General features: G+C 36.0%; 1 protein-coding gene across 1 annotated transcript in view; it reads right to left on the bottom strand.

Annotated features, from left to right (window-relative positions):
* Nucleotides 1-2728: 2728 nt before the first annotated feature.
* Nucleotides 2729-26577, bottom strand: part of LOC145263062 (myophilin-like) — a 109266-nt gene continuing 85417 nt past the window's right edge. Inside the window, exons 2-4 of the mRNA XM_080119918.1 lie at nt 13341-13495; nt 6746-6980; nt 2729-4531 (exon numbers count right to left, since the gene is read on the bottom strand). Of these exons, the coding sequence (XP_079976044.1) occupies nt 4241-4531; nt 6746-6980; nt 13341-13495 (681 nt within the window). The 3' untranslated portion in view covers nt 2729-4240. The remainder of the gene's footprint in view (nt 4532-6745; nt 6981-13340; nt 13496-26577) is intronic.

Raw genomic sequence — 26577 nt, 5'->3', positions numbered from 1 at the left:
TTTTTTATCTGGAATTCTTTACAATTCAATACTTTTCTCATTGGATTGATACTGCTAAATTTTGCTGAGGACAACTATATTTAATATTCGCATTTGGATAATTTTCTTTTATCTACAATAGAGTTATTTCTTTCTACATCGTTTTCATAATTATAAGAGTGGCTCTGCACTCAATAAGTAGTTATGAGGTAGGTTAGAAATCGATGAGCGAGACGAAACTAACAATCATAAACTACCCCCTTTCTTTTCTTTGTTCGGTCGGCTTACTCTTTCTTCTTTTTTACTTCTTTCTTGGATGGGAACGTTGGATTTTTCGCATCAGGATGCAATTCGGATGAATTCAAAAAGCAAATGGCTTTAATTGCTATCCTTTTTCTTCTGCTTCATTGGGATTCATTTTCTTTGTCAATCCCCAAAACAAGAAGTTTTCACAGCAACATGTGAACTGAAAAATATTTTCTAGACAATAAAAATGGATGGGAACGTCGGATTTTTACATCGAAATGTGATTCGGATGAATACAAACAAGCAAATGACTTTAATTGCTACCCTTTTTCTTTTTCTTTGAATTCAAAACATTTCTCATTGAGTTGATATTGCTGAATTTTGTTTGGACAACTATATTTAATATTAAGAATTGCATAATTTTCTTTTCTCTACGACAGAGTTATTTCCTTTGCATCCTTTTTTTCTATTACAAGAATGGCTTTCCAATCAAGAGTTTAAAAAATTACAAAAGAAGTTCTCACACAAATCAATTTGCTCCAATTCATGTTGCCTGTGAATGTTAAACCGAGGAATTTTAATGCTGAGTTCTCACGTATAGTGTTATTAGTCATGGCAATCAATGGTTACTAAGTTTTTTTGTAATCGAAGAAGGTCGGAGTTTACATCAACCGAAACACTGTGAAAAATCACACTCAAGATGAGAACAGTAGTCCGAAGAATCCAAATAATACAAATAACCAATCCTCATCTAAAAAAAATTCAGAAACGTATCTCGGGATTGTTTTGCCGATAAACCCTATTTCTTTTGTTTTTTCCCCGATAAGATTATTTGCTCTTGTCTTTTGTCATGCTTATTTTTCTCTTCCCTCCACCACAGTTCCTAACATTTGAGGGAGGGACGTTGATAGTATCAAATTAGGATTCGCTTGGATGTTGGATGCCATTATTAAAATAAATACATTGACTAGATAAATAAATCTTCAGTTTAAATTGAATAAGTATGTTGCATTTAACAAACTAGGCACAAACATTGTATTTACCAATGTAAGATAGCACGTATGCACATATGCAAATGCATGCAAAATGACGTCACCTGTAAAGGGAACAAAGTTTAAAAAGGAGATCATGCTAGATACAGAATAACGTTCGAGATCACATTAGCAGCATGGATGACACTTGGGATCATGTTCGAGATGTGGGTAACATCACAGCTATAACGATGAGGAAATAAATGTTGTGCAAAAAAAAAAAAAAGAAACGAGTTGAAGTTTTGAAGAATTGTAGAAGGAATTAATGAGGGGTGGGGGCGTCGCCAACTCGCTCGTTGAGCATTTAGTGTTGTTGAAGGAGGAGATCCACCAGGTTCAAGTCATCTGAACAACTCTGAGTTTTCCTTGACCTGGCGATTAGCCCGAAACGCGTTACCCCTCAATGCCATACAATACAGTGCTGGACTAGTGAGTTCGCCCAGATCTCCCTGTTACAGGATCGCAGCAGAGGAAACGTTAGAACACATGTCCTTCGAATGCAGCGAACTCTGACTGTACTGGGCGTATGCCAATGAAGTGACTGCTCGTATTGATCCCGAGCATCCTTGCCTGCTCAACGCATCTTATATCATCCACAGTGCCAAGCCACCATGGTATAGGGAGAGACGAATGGTATTCCTTGCGATTCTAACCACAGCAAGAATGGTGATGAGGACGTTGTGACTGAATGAGAAGCATGGAGTTGAATCTTTTACTGATCAGGATCTGATCGCATTCTTCAAGCATCAGCTGAAGGTCAAGATCAGATGTGATAGGAAAAAATGATACCCCCTGGCTTGTGACAGAAGATGGATCAGAATAGCGAGCTTGTGTGCATGAAGAGGTGCCAAGTTGAAGTTCATGGTTCTCGCCTGAGTATGGCAAGCACGGTTCAAGGTCTTGTCAGACCCCAGCCCCCTTAAAGTAAGCCCTGTGTCTAGATTAGGTTCTTAGCAAGCCAAGTGAATGCTTACCCTCCCCTGAAAGGAAACCTCCAAAATGCCCACACCCCAGCTTTTCTTTTCGTCCATGGACACTCCAATAATTGATATCATCTTCGAGCGACATCATATACGACCCCCCCTCCAACAACAAGGATGAAATGTGGAATATTCTGTGTAGCTTAATTGCCATATATATTTTTCATAATTTACTATATATATATATATATATATATATATATATATATATATATATATATATATATACAATTTAAAAAAAAAACGATTTGATTTGGGAATCTCAAATAGGACGATCCCTGGTGTATTTGCAGTATTATGGTGAATGAGAACTCTCGGTAGGATTAGCATAAACCAATCACAGGTACAGTGACTAGGATGACCATAGACCCCCCCCATCCCCCCTCCAATTTTTATTGGCCTTTTTCTTTTTAAACTTTTTGTTTGTCAAATAAAATATATAAATCAATGCAAAACAAAATAAAAATAAAAAACGACTCCGAGACATTAAAATAAGCTCTTCATATTTATTATCATAAAATGGCTGGCCACAGAAGATTCGCCTGTTTGGAAATGAATAAAAAAAAAAATCTATACATTTTTTTTTTTAGATATATCTTACATATTTGTTCCTTAATCTTCATAACAAAAAAAAAAAAAAAAAATTAAGTAAGCATTAAAAAAACAACAACATAAAAATTGAATCAATACTTCTTTAAAAATAGGGACATTACTTTATTAAGCAAAAATCGTAAAGTCTTGTGGTACGTCTATGATTCTTTTCAGGAATTTTGGGTCTTTTATTTTTATTTCAGGATTCTTTATTTCAGACTTCTTAATGAATAAGGCAGAAATATATCGGCCAAAGCCGTAGACGTGTCCGAGTTGCACTGAACATCGATTATTTCTTCGAAAAGTTGGAGACGTTCAACTCAACTCGAGAACGTCTACAGATTTTGTGGATCAATTTTGAATCCTATTCTTAACAATGCTTATCTGTTTTTTTAATCGGCAGAATTTATTGTATTTTTTACTCGGCAGAATTTATTGTATTTGCTATTCGAAAAAACAGAAATTTGTTCAGTTTTTTAAAAAAATAGTTTTCTTGTGTTCTATTTTTTTTCTAGACATTTCCTCGCAGATCAGAAATCGAATCGATGGAATTGAAACTAGATTCTTTCATATTCTTGGTTTTGCTGTGAGTTTTGCTGCAGCTTTTATTGATTTTTGTAGTTTTTATTGAATAATCTGGCTGTTCCAAGATCAAAATGATGTTGCAATTTGATGATGTTAATTTTTTTCCCATTAAATCTAGCGTTATCTCTGTCTATTTTACAAATTTAGTTATTATTATTATTATTATTATTATTATTATTATTATTATTATTATTATTATTATTATTATTATTATTATTATTATCAATTATAATAATAGTAATCAATTTATTCAACATATTTTTGTTCAGAATCACGTGATTTGTTTTTTTTTAGCGATGTTTGTCTTTCCTTAAGAATAATTATTTCACGCTTAATTATTTTTGAATATATATATATATATATATATATATATATATATATATATATATATATATATATATATATATATATATATATATATATCCTGTTTCTCGTAAAACCTGAGAACGCAGATATAATGAGATAATCTCTTTAGAGAAAATGATTCGGAGAATAAGGACGAAAAATATCAAAAGTAAGAAATTAAAAATATAAAAATTTAGAGAAGGGTTCAAAATATAAAAAAATATATAGGGAAATTACGAAAAAAACTTTTATTACAATTTTTTTTTTTAAAACCTTAAAGAAAGATGTCTACAGTGGACAAAGCATTTTTTTTTGATAACTGGTGCATTTTTTTGTTTGTAACATTCGCTGGTGTAGTGACGTCATACATGTGTGAAATATCTCGTAAAAAATGGAGGCGGAGTAGCAGTGGAAACGGCAGCGGCGGCAGTAAGTGGCGTTGACAAAGACGATTGGTTGTGGTGACAAAACGCCGTCGTTAAATCAACCAATCACAATGCTGTATTCATTATCGTCCTCGGCCTCGTTCATCGAATCGTTCATTATTACAACCGGTTCTGGTTCTGGCTCGGGCTCTGGTTGCACGTAGTGGCGAGCCGGAGCTGGAGCAGGGGTTGGTACACCACCAGGTAATTTTCCCTTATTGAATTCGATTCCTATGTCCAAACCTGGAAGTTTCTTTGGTTTCACTGGCTTTCTGGACAGTTTTTCACTCAGCTCGCTTGTTCTTTTTGGCCACATCTGTGGACCCTGATACCATGGTTTTGTTTGAGCCTGAAAAAGAAAGAAAATAAAATTGTCGTCATAAAATAGCCAAACAATTTTGCCAATAACATTGACATCCTAATTCGACATAATGGTGTGTGTAAATTTCTCAACTGGACCATAAGTAAAAAGTTGAATATCGAATGCAAGTCCTGTTTACATGTTTAACAGAAAGAACAGTTGGAAATAAGTCATGCATCATCCATTATGACTATGCAATTCCTACGGCTACAACGTACCTAGAAAATGGAGCTATTAAGTTTGACACAGTTATATGGGACGAGAGAGAGAGAGAGAGAGAGAGAGAGAGATAAAGAGAGAGAGAAAGTAGCCATTCTAGTTGAAGTCCTTAACGATGCTGGGATAAAGAGAGGTGAGAGAAAAAAACACAACAAAATACCAAATTACGTACAACGTAAAAAGAAATTGACAATCATTCCAGTAATTATACAGCAACCAAACTTATAAAAAAAAAAAATAAATAAAAAGAATTTAGCCCTGTAGGTGGGGCAGTTCTAGTAAAGAAACTTTTTTCATGGAATTTGCATTTAGATTTAGGCACAGATAAAGAGTCAGGGAAATAATTTATTATTTGGAATGCCATATAAGGTGACTACGCAATTCCCACAGCCACATACCTAGAAGACGGAGCTATTAAACATGACATATTGATATGAAACAAGAAGGAGAAAGAAGCAACCCTAGTAGAAGTTAGTGTCCCCCCCAATAATGGTGGGTTAAACCGAACTGATAGGAAAAGATAACGAAATACCAAAATCTTATGTATGACATGAAAAGAAACTGGAATCTTAGGAAGATTTCCATCATTCCAGTAATTATAAGAGCAACCGGACTGATGAAAAAAAGAATTTCAAAAGCTACCTGGCAACTATACCCGGTGAACCAAGTGTAAGAGAGATACAAACAGTTGTACTTAAAGGGACTGTCAGAATGTTACAAAAGAGCTCTCCGTTGGTATGTATGAGATAGCGCATGAATGTTTAGCATCCGATAGGATTCCCTGTCCTTGGCTAGAACAAAATAAGAAAATTGAAAAAAAAAAAAAAATGAAATGGATGAAGGGAGGGTTTTGATAATCTAGTAGAACGTATTGGCAGAACCTTCACAACATACGGTATACAGTTCAGCACAGAACAAAGTGAGGATAACACTAACGACGCAATTATTCGGATTATTTTCAACGTTGCCCAAACTGAAGAAGTTTGGTATTGATATTCCGTTATCTTTTCCCTCTCAGGTCAGTTTAATCCATTAGGGAAACTGACTTCTGCTAAGGTTGCTCCTTTTCCCCCCTTGTCACATATCACTATGTCAGGTTTAATAGCTCCGTTTTCTTGGTACATAGCTGTAATGATTGCATAGTCATAGTGGATGGTGTATAACTTATTTCCAACTGTTACGAGAGGCGTGCAACAAGTAATGCCCCTGACCCAGTTCCCATAGCAGTAGAGCAACGAAACTTGGCAAAGTTATTAGTCTTTCTCTACATAGGAACCACCAAGAGTTATGCATTTCTCCCATCGTTTGATGCAGCTCTGGAGACCGTTTTTGTAGAACACCCCAGGTTGGTCCTCCAACCACGATGTGACTTCAGAAATCAAGGCTGCATCATCTGGGAAACCCTTTCCTTTCAAAAATGACTTCATGGCTGGGAAGAGGTGAAAGTCAGAGAGTGGAAGATCAGGAGAGTAGGGAGGATGGGGAAGGATTTCATAACCACACGCCCAGTGCTTCTGATCTGGCGACATGCGAGTTGTGGACCGGAGCATTGTCCTGCACGAGGAGGGTATCTTTGCTGATCTTGCCCTGCCTCTTGATTTTGATAGCTTTCCTTAATTTCCTCAAAAGTGAAGCATAATAGGCTCCTGTAATTGTGGTATCCTTTGCCAGGAAATCTGTCATCACTACTCCGTCCTGGCCCCAGAAGACTGCGAACATGACCTTGCCAGCGGAGGGCTGCACCCTTGCCTTCTTTGGAGGTGGTGAGTCCAAGTGCTTCCACTGCATTGACTGGGCTTTGGTCTCTGGATCATAGTGAATTAGAATTATGGACGCCGGAAGGACATCTAGAATTATGGACGCCGGAAGTACATCTAGAATTATGGACGCTGGAAGGACGTCTAGAGAGACGTATACTACTCATGTAAGAAACATTTTTTTTTACCTTGATTTCAATAGAACATAAATCAATAGATTGCTTACCTCGATTCCCAGACAACGTATCGTGCCCATGACCTGGGAGAGGTTCGTGCGTTCATAAAGACAATCGATTTGGAATAGGGTCGCATCTGAAACGCCGACATCGATACACTTGTTCAAAAAGATATCAATTCGCTCTCGTTCCCGGGATGTTTTAAAAATTTCATTGTCTGTAAGTTGAAATGTTTTCTTGTTCAGGTCCAGCTTCTCGTCGGGGGAAAGAGCTGAATTCACACCGCTACAATAGATAAAAAAAATAAAATAAATAGCTTTAACGTCGAAAAAACAATGTTAGCATGCATCACCTAGTTAATTAACAGTGCAAGCAAACAAACAAACAAAAACAAACAAAAACAAACAAAAACTAACAAACAAGCAAAAAATAAACAAACAAACAAAAAAAGAACAAACGAACAAACAAACAAAAACGATGTTTCTATATTATGCAAGCAAAAAATAAAACCTTGAATTTACAGAAAAACAACTGGTACCTTCGTAATTGTCATGACACAAATAGTAAAATACCCAAAAATTACGAAAAGCGATCAGGTAGAAAAATAATTAATAATGAAATAAGAAATCTCTGAAATGAAGCGAAATGAGAATGTGACGCTAAAAAGAGATAAGTTCACAAGGGAGATAATCATGTTCTGCTGCTTATGTCACGTGACGAACATTATTCAAAATGTTGGGCAAAATTAATCCCCCCATATAAACTTTATTGAAAACAATTTTTCATTAATAACTATTTTCTACCTTATCGTTTTCCGGAATTTCTGGATATGTTACTATTTATGAGGTGACAATTACATAGCTACTATTTGCTTTACTTGATATTCAATATTTTTTCGTTTGTATGATAAAGAATCAGCCAAAATTCTTTCTTCAGTTGCAAATAACATCTAAAAATATAATCTTTGGTAAAAGGCATGAATCTACATATTCCTTCTTTGAGTTAAATGCTAGGGTAGACTTGATAATTGATAGGGGAACGAATTTGGGAGAAGGAGAAACTCCGAAATAACGCCATAGTGAGGTTTAGATTGACGATTTTTTTAAAACTAACGCATTTCAGGTGAAAACATTACATACTTACATGTCCATGGTGAAATTAGTATAAATTATAAAAATTTTGGAAAATGATCCAGTAGAAAAATAATTACAAGTAAAAATAGAATTTATCGAATTATCGAGTTTTATTGTAGGTTTTAATGTGGAAGAATTGCGCGACCACTTCAGTATGACAAACTGATGTATCTCTCTTGATTTAAATTCGCTTAAATTGACTTAAATCAGGGGTCCGCTATTATTATTTTTTGTTTTACAAATGATGTAATTGTGGATGATTTTTTGTAAAAAATAGATCGAGCACACCTTTTACTGGATCATTTTTCGTAATTTTTTGAATTTATACTAATTTCGACATGACATGTAAGTATAATATGCTTTTATCTTTACATCACCAACGCTCCAATCCCGATCTGGCATCAATTGAAATAAATGGCCCTCGTCTTGGGGAGGCCTCATGTTTTGACAAGCTTCTGGGCTTGACCTTTACTCCTGATCTTAAATGGAACACATACATTAAATCCGTTGCCAAGGCCGCTGGAAAATGGTGGGATCCTTCTATCAATCCAGTAGATATCTCACTGCTGATGCAATTCTCTATCTATATAAGAGACAGGTACGTCCAAGGATGGAGTACTGTTGCCACATCTGGACCGGAGCTGCTGGGAAGGACTTGTCCTGCCTTGATAGAGTTCAAAATAGACTTCGTAGCCTCGTAGGAGATATTCTTTTCTCTTCCCTGCAACCTCTTTCTCACAGAAGAGATGTTGTGAGTTTGTCTCTGCTTTATCTTTATTTTCATGACAAGTGCTCGTCTGAGCTCCAATCTATGATCCCCCCCTCGCCAAACTTTCACAAGAAATACCCGTCTAGCAGAAAACACTATCACTAATTTCCCCCACTCTTTATCTGTGCCTAAACCTAAATGTAGATTCCATGAACAAAGCTTTTTTCTTAGAACTGCACGCCTATGGAATTGTCTTCCGTTTTTCTGCTTTCCAGCTGACTACAATATGGTTGTCTTCAAGTCTAACGTAAACAAGTTCTTGATGAGCCGCTCCATATAAGTTAACAAATTTACCCAATCTCCATTACTATATTGTCTAATTTCTACAGTACACTCTTTAACCCTTATCTTCGAGTGGCTTCTTGGCCTTGATAAGTGGTGATGCCTATATGAAAAAAATAAAATAAAATATAAAAATAACATGTAAGTATCTTGAATACGTTAATTTAAAAGAGCACCAATCTACACGACGCCATTTTATCTTTGCTTGTCCCAATACTGTCTCCAATTACAGTGAACTTCTCATTACCATAATATTTAAGCAATGTAGATCCAGGAGAAAACACAGTTGAAGATAGAGCTACACTTGCTTCACGGTAAACTTCTCACCATGCAGGTCGTATCCATTGTCTCTTCTCGGAGAAGGATAGTCTTTATAATAATTGAAGCAAACAGTTTCATTTCAACAACAACTTTAAAACGGAAATCACAGAATCCTATGTTGAATGCATATGCAAACAGATTAACCCATCCAAGCAAGAAGACCGGACATTATAATATTTAACAAAAGGGAAAAGTCCTACCAGATTGTAGAGTTCACCATTTCAGCAGACCACAGAGTGAATATCAAGGATACGGAGAAGCGGATCAAATACAAGGAATTGTTCAGAAAGCTGATCGGAAAACGGAAGATGAAGAAAGTCAAGGTAGCACCAATAATAATAGGAGCACTAGGACCAATACCGAAAAACTTTGAAAAAAGAATTGGAAAGATTTGAATCAGAGGGATGGCTAAGAAGATACAACGGATAACAATAATGAAAACTGCTGAAATATTAAGGAAAACACTTGAATACGGTGACTAATGCATATGAGTTAGAGGTGCAAGTCGGACGTATAGAAACTATTACAGATGTAAAATACAAAGAAATACTACATGGAATCAAGAAAACTGAAACTGTATAATGTTAAGTTAACTGTATGATGGTAAATACAAAAATAAACTGGTACGTCAAGGAGAGTGGAAAGACCGCGGGAAGAAAGCACTAACAAGACCTCCACTAGATGAGTGTGAAGAGGAATGGGACCTTAGGGAGGCTTATTGCCGCTAAATTCCAGTAAGGACTAATGATCGCTACCAACGAGAAACCAACGGTAGGCAGCTTTTGTGATAATGCAAACTTATTTGCAAAGGTTATCGAAAGAGGTGGTGAGTACTGGAAATCTGGGAAGACTTGCCGTTACTCAAACTCCAGGAAACACCACAGGTTGTCCTCAAAGAGAATTCGTTGATGATGGCCTGTGTGAAAACTCCTATTAAGTAGCAGCAGCAGCAGTAGTAGTAGTAGTAGTAGTAGTAGTAGTAGTAGTAGTAGTAGTAAAAAAAGCAACAGAACATAATAGCGTTTTTTTTATTTCGCTTTCATACCGGGTGAAGTTAGACAGAAGATAAGGAAAACTACATTTCAAAAACTATGTAATATAGCTGCCGGGTAACGCCGGTTAGAAAATAATTATTCAGAATCGGGTTTATATATATATATATATATATATATATATATATATATATATATTCATCTGTCTAGCTGAATAATGACAATTGTGAAAAACAGTAAGGTTAGCGAATCTCTTGCAAGTGCAATGGATGGTCAGGGTGTCATGATTAACTTACACTGGAAATTAGGTAGATGGGGCCGGATCTGACGTGTCAAAGGTTCCAGTTTGGAGAAATTTAGTTAATTTTAGTTGAATTGGTTCCTAGACACGCAAGCGACAAGATATGAGATCTAGGTCTCCTCAAAAGGGGGCGACGGTTTGACTAGCATTTCAGCCCGGCGTTGCCCGGGTGTTTGGAGTTGTATGTTGAGCAAAAAAAAAAAAAAAAGAAAAATTTCAAATGTTTAGACCAGAAATTGTCTGAGTAATTTGGTAGAGACCGCAGATGTCAATTTTTTTTTTAACTTTAACCCCTATTATGACCCCTTAACATTTATTGTTTTGGGCTCAAATCAATATATTAAGTTAGATCCATGTCCAAGGAACTCATATCTAAAATTTCAAGTGTTTAGACCCAAAATTGTTGGAGGAGTTTGGTAGAGTTCTCAAAGGTCAAATCGTTGAACTTTGACCCCTTAAAAGCCAAATTGCTGGTCAAAAACCGATCACATCGATTTTCCCAAATCTCAGTACCCTGTATATCAAATTTTGAGTCTACAGACTCGAAATTTGATATACAGGGTACTGAGAGTTGGGAAAATCGATGACTAAAATTTGACAGAGTTATTGCGTAGGGAAATATACACAGACAGACTGACAGACAGGCACACAGACACGCGGACACGTTCACCTTTATAAATATACTAGCATTTCAGCCCGGCGTTGCCCGGGTATTTGGATGTGTATGTTGAGTAAAAAAAAAACAAAAAAAAACGGTCAATTTTTTTAAACTTTGACCCCTATTATGACCCCTTAACATTTATTATTTTGGGCTCAAATCAAGTTATTAAGTTAGATCCATGTCCAAGGAACCTATATCTAAAGTTTCAAGTGTGTAAACCCAAAATTGTCGGAGGAGTTTGGTAGAGTTCTCAAAGGTCAAATCGTTGAACTTTGACCCCTTAATCGCCAAATTTCTGGCCAAAAACGGATCACATCGATTTTCCCAAATCTCAGTATCCTGCATATCAAATTTCGAGTCTGTAGACTAAAAATTGACAGAGTTATTGCGTAGAGAAATGTACACAGACAGACAGACAGACAGACAGATACGTTCACTTTTATATATATATATATATATATATATATATATATATATATATATATATATATATATATATATATATATATATATATAACGTCTTCTATGTTCGATTGTTAAACACTTATTTTACACATTCGCATTGATTACTAATTTGTTTTTTCTTCTGCTGACTTTTTTTTTTTCGATACACTTTGTATTTTGGGTAGTTTTTGTCCAGAATTCCCCTTGTATGAAAAAACAAAACAAAAATAAATAAAAATCTTTGTGATGTACGCATCTGTGACGAAATTAAACTATCATATTCCGAAAATCACGTAAATTGATCAATAAATTTTATTTTCAAGTAAGAAAATCTAATTTTATGCATAAATTATGAGTAACCGTTTTGCTCGCCATTTTAAAAAACAAAGTCAAGAAACAAAGGGAGATAACTGAACAACATTTAAAACTTGCAAGATATACGTTTTAATGCCTTCGAATTCCCATTACTCGCTTAATAATTATTATCTGGATAAAAATAAAACTATGTGATTAATTTATATGATTTTAGAATACGAGTTTCTTCAATAAGTTTCAAGACTTTTTTTTTGTACAGGTATTTAAAATTGTCGTAGACTCTTGAAAATTCAGTATGTTATTGCTATACATCTTATGAGATGACTGACTAATTTTGATGATTTTAAGTTCAAATGAACAGCTACAGCAGGAATTGAAATACATTCTACTAAATCCTGATTGTCACAGTTGGTGAATTTCAAAAATGCAATCTGGACGTGAGGACATTTTAGAAGAACGATATGCAATAAAATTCTGTTTTAAACTTGGAAAAAATACCACAGAAACGTATGGAATGTTTCAGGCTACTTTTAGACCATTTTGCATGAATCGAGCATCAGTTTTTGAGTGGCATAAGAGATTCAATGAAAGCAGAGAGTCTGTAAGGGATGATGATAGGCATGGGAGGTGTAAGGAAGTCAGAACACGTGTTGATCGGCCAAATAAAGAATTTCATGGATAAGGACCGTTATATGTCTATAGAGACAATGTGCACAGTTTGATGTCATTTTGGGAACTGTACACACAATTTTTCGCGAGGAACTAAAGATGCGGAAGATTTGTGCAAAGTTTTTCCCAAGGGTGTCCAGAGAAGTTAAAAAAGAATGACGTTGTCATAACCAAAATGAGCATCAAAATAGTTCCTCACCCTCTCTATAGTTCATACCTTGCTCCCTTTGACTTTTGGTTATTCCCTAAACTCAAAGAAAACCTTAGGGGCTGTGACGGGGGTCATTGACATGCTCACACAAGAGGACTTCTATCGGGTCCTCCAGAAATTGTTGGAACGGTACAACAAGTGCATTGCAGCCGGAGGAGATTACTTCGAAAGGCACTAGAGTTTCATGTGTGTGCTATCAATAAAAGTGCCCATACGAAAAAAACTCTGGAAACCTATTTCAGGCACCTTGTATGTTATTTTCATTTCGTCGCATGTGCGTATATCACACAGATTTTTATTTATTTATTTGTATAGGACGAATTCTGGACAAAAACCGTATTTCTTAATGGTTTGTCTAATGCATTTATAAATGACAGTGATGACGTCATCAAAAATCTATTTCCTATTATATCTCTATCTTCGCTGTTGAATTAGCATTAATAGACTGGACTAGTTTTCAGGAGATATGGAATAGAGTAATGGTTTACTATATAAAAATTAAATACGAACAATGAATTTATAAGAAGATTTTTTTTGCTGTACTCACTGGATAAGCAACATGCCATCTTTCAAAGCACCGTGGAAGATATCCATTGCTTTACGCCTCTCATCGGGAAACTCGATGGCTGTGCTATCGCCGGCAAGTCTTTGTAGCCATTCGACGCATTGTCTAGCTTCATCGATGTCGAAATTAGATTCAATCTACAAAAATAAAAACAATAAATATGAGCATAACATTTTATACAAAAAATAAAGTCTATTTACTCGTTACGTAAGAATTCGACGACTTCGGTAACAAATGTCACATCTCTCTCTCTCTCTCTCTCTCTCTCTCTCTCTCTCTTTCCTATGTATATCGCCGAAGTTAAGCAACGTTGAACCTGGTCAGTACCAAATGGGTAACCAATTCGAGAATACTACGCGCTGTATGTAGAGGGACATCAAAAGTTGCAAAAACCTAACGTCGTCATCTCTCCTAACAGGAATATACATGCCACTGGGGACTGCATGTGAATTTCATACTCCTATGAAGCTTCAACCTTCGGAGGAAGCCGGTTAAACCCGGCCAGGGTTAGTGCCGCATTTTCTATGTAAGTCAATTATCTCTCCAGAAAAAGCCTTAGAATCTCTCAGCAAACGTCTTTGTGTTTCTTTCTGCACGAACAGAAGTTTTATTCCTCAAGCTAAAACTGTTGTGACGATTGACAACCAGAAAAAAGGGGGAACATGAAGCGAATCATGAGACAATCACTAGAAAAAAAACGGTAAAGTCGGCCAGTAATGAAAAAGAGAAGGAGGTAATCCACGTTTTATATCTATAACAGACATTTAAATTTGTCGTTTACGATAAAATGAAAGCAAAAGATTGATGAATGAAATGCAAAAGGCAAACATCAAAGACTCCAGAATAAAAGAGCCACGTATAAATATCGACGTATAAAAACACTTGATTAGCGAAAACCTTACACAAAGAAATAACAGGTAACATCCAATAAAAATCGATATTTGGTTCAATGTAGCCGTAATCTTTTTGGTTGTTAATAAGTCTGTAGTGGAATCGGGACGTAAACGGATAATAACATTTAATATTATTAAGACTAAGCTTCTTTCAACTACAAAAAAAAAACCTTCTCAGTCAACGATTGCCATAAAAAATTACAGCCTACCAGTCCATGTTTCAAACTCATCGGCCTTACATATACAAGAAACATGATTGGAACAAACACATTGAGGACATTGCCAAGGTTGCTGCAAAAAAAGGTGGGTTCCCTCTACCGTGCTAGAAAATTACTCGCACCAAAGAGCATCCTATATCTTTATAAAGCTGCAATTCGTCCATGCACGAAGTATTGTTCCCACATCTGAGTTGGTACCTCTCACTATTAGACAGGGTTAAAAAAAACAAAAAACAAAAAAACAGATTCAAATCTAATAGGTCCCGTATTATTGTCCTAGCTTCAACCTCTGTCCCATTGCAGAAATATCACACCCCTGTGCCGGTTTTACAAGTATTTTAATGGAACGATCTCTGAGGAACTCATAGCACTTGTGCCTCTTCAACGTACATACTAACTGACTAAACCGAGAAGCAACAAAATCCCACCCCTTTATTATTGATGCCCTAGATAGTTTCTTCTCCCAGACTGCTAAACGTTGTAATTCCTTACATGTTTCCTGCTTCTCTTAGTGTACTAACTGCCGAAGTTTAAATGTAATGTGAACAAACATCTCGCTGCTGAACTTCCCCAAATTCCACGTTAAGCACGATCCCAAATAGTACCCCTTACGTCCCAAAGTCTTGTTTGGAATGAAAAAGAACATAAATAAATAAATAAATAAATAAATAAAAGGTTTGAGTCACGAATTGCTTTGAATCATAGAACAAAGGGGAAAAAGAAAAAAAGAAAGAAAGAATAAAATAAAAGCCAGATCCTAATTGTATATTTGTAATTCTTTCGGTACATATAAAGAAATTTTGTCACTTTTGCTTGGTAATCTGATTCTCAGCTTGCGGTTAGAATTTAAGAAGTTGAACCAATGCAGCGACTATATACAACAATAAAAACCAGCACCAAATGACTAATTGCTCGAGCAGCTACATATATGAGTATTCTTCTAGAAGCATCGAAGTAGTTCACGTACTTCTTTACTGAAGATTGTTGGAGACTTGCGTTGTTAGAATTTCTTTGATCCCGTATCATCTCAGTCGACGCAATCTATCGCCACTCCCATGAGAAGGAACGGTTTCCACAGCGCTTTAGGAGCGTACATATTATATATTTTTAAGAACACAATAACGGTAGTAACATTATTGTTAGTGCACACGTGTTTTTTTTTTTACTTGGGAGTCACTATTTATCAAGGCCCGAAGACCACGCGAGGATAAGGGTTAATGAATGTAAGATGGTAGTTTGGTAATTATTAATGATGTAAATTGGGTAGAATTTGATTATTTGTGGAGGCGGCTCAACAAGAACTTGTTTACATTGGATTTGAAGGCTATCATGCTGTATTCAACCGGGAAGTAGGCCAGCGGAACAGTGCTCCATAGACGGGCAGTTCTTGGAAAATAGCTTTGTTCATGGAATCTGCGTTTATGTTTAGGTACAGACAGAGAGTCGTGGAAATCGTATACAGTGGTGGTGGCTAGTCGAGCGTTAATCAGATTTAAGTTAATTTTTATCAAACAGAAATAAGTCTGAAGGATTATGGGTCTGAGTTTATATAAGCTGCACACGCACACACACACACACACACACACACACACACACACACACACACACACACATATGCACTCACACAAACAAAAAACAACCGCAAAAAATGTTCGCGAAACGTATTTTTTTTACTCCCGATCTGAAATGGAAAATGTACATCAAATCTGTTGCCAAGGTTGCTGGAAAAATGGTGGGACCCTTCTATCGATCCAGTAGATATCTACCTGCTGATGCAATTGTCTACCTATATAAGAGCCAGGTATGTCCAAAGATGGAGTACTGTCGCCACATCTGGGCAGGAGATGCTAGAAATATCTTATCAGACATCAAAATAGACTTCGTATCCTAGTAGGGGATGTTCTTTTCTCTTTCCTGCAACCTCTTTCTCACAGAAGAGACGTTGCCAGCCTGTCTCTTCTTTATCGTTATTTTCATGGCAAGTGCTCGTCTGGGCTCCAATCTATGGTCTCCCCTCGTAAAACTTTCACAAGAAATACTCGTCTATCTGAAACCACTATCAATAATTTTCTCCAATCTTTATCTGTGCCTAAACGTAAAGGAATATTCCATGAACAAAGCTTCTTTCTTAGAACTGCACACCTATGGAACTCTGTTTCGTTTGCCTGCTTTCCAGCTGACTACAATATGGTCGTCTTCAAGTCCAACATAAACAAGTTCTTGGTGAGCCGTTCCCCTTAAGTAATCCAATTTACCAAATTTCCACTACTAACGATTACTACAATATTATCCCATTGACTACTGTACACTCATTAACCCTTATCCTCGAGTGGCCTCCAGGCCTTGATAACATACACACACGCACGCACGCACACACATACACACGCACACACACATATATATAATATGAATAGATTAGCCAAGTTAATTTGGAGCAAGAAACTAGATCTGATATTCGGAACGTTTTTTTTTTTTTAAAGAGACGTGGTATTTGACCAACACTGCTGGGGAGCTATGATTTAATATATACGGTTTAATTTTTGAATTCCCGACACACCATTCGCCCATGCATGGAATATAATTGCTACATTTGGGCTTATGCCTCTACCGCTAGACTCTCCTCCTTTGATTAGAGTCCAAAAAGAGTTTTCAATCTAATAGGTCCCACTTTGCCAACTTGTCCCATTGTCACAATGTTGCACCTGTGCCTGTTTTACAAGTATTTTAATGGAACGTGCTCTGATTACATCGTTGTATTTGTGCCCCCTCGATGTACATATCACCGAAAAAACCCGTTTAGCAACAAAATCACACCCCTTCACCATCAAAAGTTTGAATGTAACGCAAACCAATATCTTGTTCATCTTCCCTAAGCGTGGCCCCAAATAGTCCACGTTGCGATATGCTTTGTTAAGGAGTGAACGTGAGTAAAAAAAAAAAGAAAGAAAAAAAAGAAGAGGTTGATATGCCGTAAGGAAAAAGAAAGAAAGAAAAAGAATACACGACTCTACCCAGTTGCAATAAAGAAACAATTCAGGACTTATGTGTTTGTTTGTTTTTTGTTTTTTTATAATAAAAATTGTTTTACTTATTTCAACACTAACACTGATATGGCCTATATATAGCGAGCGTTTGGGCAGAATACCGGAAGTATGAGTCACTAAGTGAACATTTCATTTGTTTCCTTGCTATCTTCACCACTCGTGCTGCTCTAGATCTTCTAAGGAAATGCCGGCAAGCGGTTTCTTTCGAAGCGTGAAGACAGTAAAACTAACTGCTTAGGAAAGAACGTTTGAAAAGGCCAGACGATTAAAAGAGAAACCAAAAAGAGAAACGGGTCATATCCAGTTTCAAAGGTTTTTTTTATTGTGCATATAAAGCTTCATTTGTCTTTCATGTACGACTGTTTGCATCGCAACCTGTTGTAATTTATCGTCACGCCATTACTTTAAGCTGACTTGTTGTCGTTACAGAGTTATCTCCCCTAAATAAAGAAGCAATTTTTTTCCCCCGACTATCAAAGGCTGTTACGCTAGCAATATCAGTATGGAAGAAACGTAATAATTTACGATGCGTTATCAAAAGTTGACGAGACTAATAACTGAATTATCAATGTTCAAGAAAAATAAACGCAACATTCTTCTTCTTCTTCTTCTTCTTCTTCTTCTTCTTCTTCTTCTTCTTCTTCTTCTTATTATTATTATTATTATTATTATTATTATTATTTGCTCACAAGGAGCTTTCACACAGGTCATCAAAGATCTCATTGAATACAGCCTGTAGTGTTCCCTGGAAGCTGAGTGACAACAAGTCTCCCCAGATTTTCCAGTACTCTCCGCCTCTTTCGATAACATTTGCAAATAAATTTGCATTTTCGCAACAGCTGCTTGCCATTAATTTCTCGTTGGCAGCGGCCATTGATCTTTACCGGAATTTGAGTGGCAATAAGCCTCCCTAAGGTCCCAGTTTTCTCCGCACGTATACAGTGGAGGTCTAGTCAGTGCTCACTCCTCGGTCTTTCCTTGCTCCTTGACTACTTGGCTATTCGGTCTTAATTTTATTTTTTTGTGTGTGTGTGTGGGGGGGGGCAGTGATGTGTATTATTATTATTATTATTATTATTATTATTATTATTATTATTATTATTATTATTATTATTATCCCATTGATTACTGTACACACAATAGCCCTTATCTCCTTGGCTCCTGGGCCTTGATAAGCGGTGACCCCCATGTAAAAAAAATAATAAAAAATGTACGATCGGCTTCACATTGAACTTTCACACTTGAGTTTTTCTACTGAAATTCCATTGAAATTAACACACGTACGCACTCTCTCTGTCCGCCTGCCTCTCTAAAATAATTGCAACTTCTTTGTTTCTCTCTTAAAATTTTTCAGATTGTTTAGTCATGCCTTCATTTTCTTTTAGAATTGATAAGTGTTTTTCTTCTGATAAGTTAATGGCGAAATAAATTCAAGAATTGACAGATTCTGTGCTACGAAACAGGTGCTGTCAAAAATTGTGCATGTCAACGTACATAAAGAAATAAACGATAAGATGGTCAACATCCTGAAATTTGGAATAGAGACTTTTGTCATTTATTTATTTATATGCTCTGTAATTACGCCGAGCTTTATAAATTAAAGGATTAGTATACATAAACGGTGAAATATAATTGAATAAACATATTTACACACACACACACACACACACACACACACACACACACACACACACACACACACACACACACACAATATAAAAGGCTATATATCTGTCGGTCTCCATATTTTCAAACTCTATCTCTTCCGAAACTAAAAGTCACAGAGCGGCACTAAAGGCCTCAAATAGTTGGATTTTTAATGGGCCGTTCTTTCATGGGTCTTTAGCCCGTTAAAATAGTTTTTAAGGAGTCAAAAAGGGGTAAAAATTGAAAAGGTTGTTATACATTTTGTAAATTCATCTTAGTTTATTTTTAGTTTTTAATCAGTTCATATGCGTGTCACGTTAGTACAGTGGTAACGTCAACAGCTTTGAATGCTACAGTTTTGCTTCCGATTCTAACATAGGGCACCCAAATACTTTTTTTTTTTTACTTTTGAAAATACGACTCTATAATAATATATACGAAATCTGGACAAATTAAAATATCATATTTAAGCGTATTTTACGACCGGACAAAGCCCTTAGCCCCGCTAGTATTTATATAATTCATAAAAGTTGAGGTGTGAAACAAAAAAGCAATCAAATAGAAAGAAAAACAATGTAAAAAACTAAAACCAAGTTAATAAAACTTTCCCCTCCCAAAATAGACAACCCACTGCTTTCCAGTTTGTTTTAAACCGAAAACAAGCAAGTCGATCTCCAACTGATGGTTGGTTGGTTGTTTTTGTTTTACGGCATATCAACCCTTTTCAGGTTATTTAATGCCGAATACAAAGATTTTGACATTTTTTTTTTTTGATAGAATATATTTGTTGTTTTAAAGTCGGTTTCTATTCAACCCATAGTTGAGACCCTAACAGGTACTACCACTCCGGGTCAGAGCGGACCTGGGAGCAACGGCAATTAAAGGGTGGCTCCACACTCCCCAAATCCCGCAAGCTGGGGCCTAACCACTGGATATAGTTTAAGGTCATATCCAGGCCCGATCTCCAACTGAGCATGGGAGTTTAGTAGGAGGAAATGAAATATAGTTAAAGTTTGAAAGTGGATGATATCCTTCAAATGTGAGAAACAGATACTGCACTTTGAACCATGCCCGAAGGCCGTGCAGTGCAAGAATGTCTGCTGGCGAGAAGTCAGAGGAACGTCTGGTCGAGACGTTTACTCACCTGTTATGGCTTTTCCATTTTTGGCTGTTTATTATTAGATACAATAGTTTGTTAGTCAGTGGGTAGACACCACGGATAACAGGTGCCGACTTACACTCATGAGCACGTACATATAAGTGCATACCGTCGAACGCATCTTCAGTTAATAGTGTTGAATACAACCACGCGAAAACCAACGACCGGATTTATGAGCTAACAGGTAGACACGTAGGTATATACTGTGGATGTAGGAACATGAAACGAAGCTGCTTATAATCAGACATGTATAAAACTGGAGAGATAGATTGATAGAAAGGCGGGAGTGGGGTGGGGGAGGAGAAGAGAAAGAGGTGGGGGAAGAGAGAGATTGAGAGGGAGCTAGATAGATTGAGCGCTAGCTTGAGATAGATTGAGAGAGAGAAATAGATTGAGAGAGAGAGATTGAAAGAGAGAGAGAAATAGAAAGATTGTGTGTGTGTGTGTGTGTGTGAGAGAGAGAGAGAGAGAGAGAGAGAGAGAGAGAGAGAGAGAGAGAGGCAGAAAGAAACAGATTCAAGGACCCAGATAAACAAATTTAGAATTTTTTTCGTTTCCTTTTGTTTATCTGACTTTACAAACTCATAGTTTCCTGATTAAAACAATGTAACCAGAGCTCAAAATGACCAATGGGTCATATTTTTCTAGTATATATATATATATATATATATATATATATATATATATATATATATATATATATATATATATATATATATATGTTATGAGAAAAATAGAAAAAACCGAATGAAATTATTAAAAATCAACGTTTCGTCCTTATTTCAGAGGACATCTTCAGGATAATTGAAATAAAAAATAAATAAAAATGTAAGTAAAGAAAATATTTCAACAAAATGAATAAGTTTACAGAAGAAAAAGAAAAAAAAAATGTACATATTTATTTTAACGCATTTTTAAAAGTGTATATATAGACATCGAATAACCCAACCTTCCCATACGCACACATATGTTTGTCCTTCTCGACATGGGTAGGATTCAAGAACTGTCTTTTTCGCACGATCTATGAACTTTTTCTTTTCTTACATTTTTATTTATTTTTTATTTCAATTATCCTGAAGATGTCCTCTGAAATAAGGACGAAACGTTGATTTTTGATAATTTCATTCGGTTTTTTCTATTTTTCTCATAACATAACGCCAACCACCGCTGGTATTTTTTCATTCCTTATGCATATATATATATATATATATATATATATATATATATATATATATATATATATATATATATATATATATATATATATATATATAAAAGATGGCATAAATATTATAAAACACAATGCAACTACTCTTCTGATTTATGTAATCATGCCCAAATTCTTTATTTCTTTTCTTTTTAAAGTTAATGAGTTATTATTCTTTTAGTGAGTAAGGGCGGAAAATATTAAAAAGTTGACATAATTATATGATTGTTTCTGCTCTACAAAATAGGTGCTGTCAAGAATTGAACATTTTAACATGTCGAGAGAAATAAACGGTAAGATGGACAACATCTTGAAATTTGGAATATAGACTTTTTGTCATTTATTTGTATATGCTCTGTAGTTATATTTAACATACATCGAACTTCATAAATAAAATATCTATGTATGTATGTATGTATGTATGTATGTATGTATGTATGTATGTATCTATCTATCTATCTATCTATCTATCTATCTATCTATCTATCTATCTATCTGAAAAATAATATGATTAAGATTAAACTTAGAAAAGTAAAAGTACTAGTTGTTAAAACTAGAAAAGAAAACGACAAGATATTCCAGTAAAAAATATAATAAATTTATAACTTAAAATATTGCAACATTAAAAATTTTAAAAATTCAATTTAACATTATATATAAATTCTTAATGCTGCAATATTTTAAGTTATAAATTTATTGTATTTTTACTATAATATCAAGTCTTTTTCGTTTCTAGTTTTACCAACTAGTCCTTTTCTCTTCTAAGTTTAATCTTAACCATATTACTTTTCATGCTCGCATTTTTCTATGTAATCCATGATTTTTCCAGGCTTTGCTTTGAAATAATGTTTTCTTTTTGTGTTCAATATCATACGTATTGTAAACAATCCATAAAAAATTCTTACCAACTTCTTAAATTGACTAAATAAAAAAATCAAATAAAAGACGTAATTAAGTTAATAAAAATATAGAAGGGACAAAAAACAAACAGAGAAACAGAATTAACTGGCGAAAAATTTGTTGATTCTCACTCAGTGTTGAGTGAGAATCAACAAATTTTCCCCCTTCCAATACGTTTATTGCCATCAAAATCGGTGAAATCGTCAATGTTTTTTCAATCAAATCAATTAGTCGCCAGTTGTAGTTGGGGAAGGAAACTTCACATGCCTTCTCACGGTAACTTAGTTCAAAATACATTTGAATCAACATTGCACTGTAGAGAACCTGCTGTTGCTTTTATATAATTATCTGTAAATAATGGCTTCACTTAAAGTTTAAAATGCAAAAGTCAAGTAGCATGGTTCACATGTGCTCTAAGGAAAACCATTAATTTCGAAGGCGCCCCTGTCTTATCAAAGAACTGATTGTTGATTTTATGAAATTATTTTTATATAATCACTTGAATTAAAGTTAAATGTATAAAAGTCAAGTAACATGATCCAATTGTGCTCTAAAACGAAACATTCATTTCGAACATGCCTCTGTTGCATAAAAGAATGTACAGTTGATTTTTTAATCTGGGCCTTTCTGCTTGTGCGGTTATAAAACTTCGTAAATGCACTTGTGATGTTAGGTTGTATAAAAGTATTAACTTTGGTCAAAATCGAACTTCTTTCTTTTAACGGAATCTTTGATTATCGATTTTCGCTACTTATAAGAGGCATTCCGATACAAAACATGTGACATGTCAACACTTGGGACTCACGCGTTGTATGCAGACAGTCGCAAGGAAACAAAGACAAGGAAAGAATTCGACTTAATTTTTTTTTCAATTGAAACAACAGGCATTTATTTACAGGTACTTTCAAGAATAGCGCCTTGTCTCTTGTTCAAAAGTCTTCTCGTACTCCCATGTATTTAACAAAACTCTGCCATGTCAAACATGTGGTATTATATCTTTGCTCAGCCATGTTTAGAACACGTCTTTCCCTGTCACTCGCGGGCTACGTGTGTAACCCCCTCTCTCTACAACTCGAACTCGTCTTGAATACCTATTCTCTGAACACGTGTATCCATTTTATCTCTGCTGTTATATCGCGCAGACGGCTTTGTCATTTGTATATCCTGCTGCTGCTAACCCGGCATTAGCGACTCTGTTACAAATCTGCGTAAGAACACCCCCAGATACACCAAGTACCTTGGTGTGAAATTAAAAAAAAACAAAACAAAAGAAATCGACCTGGCCGTTTCCGAGTCCATAAGGAATGAACACACACAGATTTTATATAATAAGAGAAATAACCCTTAACATGAAAGGACTGAAGCTGCATATTTGACATGTGATGTGTAACCTTAAAAAACAACAGCAAAAAAAAAAAAAAAATGGTGCTGCAGAAGCAGTAAGGAAAATATGCAGCAGAAATAGCCAAGATGCACATAAAAAATTGGTTTACAAAGTTTTATTCCTGAGATCTGAGCTCGTATCCTCGCCAATCTTTCACGAAAAACGCCCTTCTAGCTGAAACCACTGTCAATAATTTTCCCCATTCTTTATCTGCGCCTAAATCAAAAAGTAGATTCCATGAACAAAGCTTCTTTCTTAGAAGTGCCCGCCTGTGGAACTCTCTTCCGTTTGCCTGTTTCCCACCTGACTACAACTTGGATGTCTTCACAAAGTCCTGATAAACCGCCCCCTTAAGTAAGACACTTTATCAAATCTCCATTACTAACGATTACTACGATATTATCCCATTGATTACTGTACACGCAATAACCCTTATCTCCGAGTGGCTTCCGGGCCTTGATAAGTGGTGACTACCATAAAAAAGAAAAAAAAAATATCTTCAAAGATAATCTTCAAGGTCCGGGCGCGCATTTGACATTGATGAAGCTATTGTAAGCACGTTATTGAGGAATGATCCTCGTTTAAGCACTTCACCTGTAGGCACGGATAAGAATTCGGCGACTGCAACTCCATGCAGCGAGGTACTCCTTTACTCACTGAAAATGATGCCAGCTATAGACCCTGGCTGCCTTAGGGCAGGATTCTGGTTACTTCCACTTCGGCTCTTACTTAGATTGAACGGGAGATCGGAGAAACCTGATCCGATAAATCGGCCGGTCACGTTGTAATAGAGCGCGAATGAGCACGTGGAAAAATATCAGCAGCAACCGAAGGATGAATGGAAAACAATTGTATTAGCAGCAGGAGTAACGTTTGAACGCGTATGCAAATTGGCAAGTGTGCTCGAGCTTGCATCTGAATAAAAAGAAAAAAAAAAAAAGACGCCACGTGGTCGAGAGAAACAAAGTCGGCGCCGAAGGAGATGGACATGCAACGTGATGGGAGAATAAAAAAATGCGGTGTGAAAAAGATGGACGGGTAAGAAATGGCTGTCTACGGCCGGCGTGTAATGGAGCTGAAGTGAGAGACTTTTAAGCTGGTGTCGAGACGAGGGAGAAAGAAAAACGATGATGTACGACTTGTGTTAAAAAAGAAAGAAAAGCAGAGCTGGATTTGTGTTTTGTTTCTTTTCGATGATGTCGGACAGCGTGCGGATCCGAGAGTGGTTTGAACTGTAACGAACTCGGTTCGAACGTAACAGCCACGTTACAACGTCATGCCCTAGTATCTATAAGTTTACTCCCAACGGAACTATTCAATCTGATTCTTAAAAAAAAAAAAAAAAAAAAAAAAAGAAAGAAAGAAAGCCTTATTGGTTTACAAAGTTTCGTTCCGGAGATTTGAGCTAGAGAGATAAGTTTAGCTTGGGTGATCATCGGAAAAAGACGCTTTAGACTCGTTCAAGCAGTCGTGAATTGGCAGAAAAACAATGTTTCACAGCCAACTATATGCCGACACTTAGAAAATATGGGTAAGGTTATCTGACTAGGTGTCTGGGTTCCTCATTCCTTAACTGAGAAAGATAAGTCAGATGATGTTTCCATCGCAACAAATCATCTTCCACAGCAGATTGTGTTCCTTTGACAATATTCAATGCAAAACGCTGTTGTAAGTATAAGAGCCTCTTACTGTTAGATATTCGACGGATTGCACACACGCAAATAGATTCGATGTGATTTTCCACCATTGTCTAACTGAATGTATAATTTGACCCAGAAATGAGAGGATATCGGTCAAAGGATTGAAACAATAGACAAAGGAAATATAAAACATTCCAATCCAATCAAATGGCAATCTTACTACCGGTGTAACACGACTTATGACCCATTTTCTTCCTCATATTTTTGTTTCCTTAAAGTGCAAGAGGACCTAAAACTTAATCTGTCCACGTCCTGCATCCCAAGGGAAGTAACTCTCACCGGTGTCTTTAGAAACTGGTTTCTTTCAACGTTATTCCCTTACACTTGCTATATATAAAAAAAATTTGGCTTTTGCGAAAAAAGAAGCAGCAAATAGGCAAATATTTTGCTTGTCTAGCCATATTGAACAGCTGTAATACAGTGGGAAAAGTCTATATCCTGATGACAAAAAGATGCCCCTTCTTGGGTTATGCTCTCTGGTAAATGAAATCGCTGTCACCAGCTTATAATGCATTTCTATTTGTGCAAGCAAATGGAATGTTACAATGTTTTATTACATTGAAATTGTGCTTACGTTCAACAGGTGCACGGACTATTTTCTTAGCTGGTCGTGTTTTGATCACGGTTTGAGGTACTTACTTGTCTAGACACAGTAAAGAGATGTTATACAAGAAAACAGTCTGCCCGTGAATTATTACATGCATGAAGAGTTCGAATGCAAAACGCGATGTATCCATTTGTTTTCAAATTCAAGCACATCTGATTGAACACGACATAATTATTCTTTTTTCCGATTTTTCTGGATATCTTTTCCATTCGCCGAGCAGCCTTTTATATCAGCTGGCATGTTATATAAAATGGCGCCCAAAAGTTGTTGTTCCGCCGTATTCTACTCAAGCGCTTTCTATCGGTGCATCCGATTGCCATCAGGAGCGATTGTTGTTGCTATCGTTTTCTTTTTCTTTTCCTTTGAGGTTTGGTGTATTTATAGTTTAAAAAAAAAAATTGATTATACACCTAGACCCCAACTGCCCCTCTTTAAGAATTACGACCAAAACGTTAAACTT

Source organism: Euprymna scolopes, chromosome 38 (genome assembly GCF_053919585.1).
Source record: "Euprymna scolopes isolate OS-2025 chromosome 38, ASM5391958v1, whole genome shotgun sequence".
Taxonomy (NCBI): Eukaryota; Metazoa; Mollusca; class Cephalopoda; order Sepiida; family Sepiolidae; genus Euprymna; species Euprymna scolopes.
The sequence above is the reverse complement of the archived record's forward strand: the minus strand, read 5'-3'. Positions and strand labels throughout refer to the sequence as shown.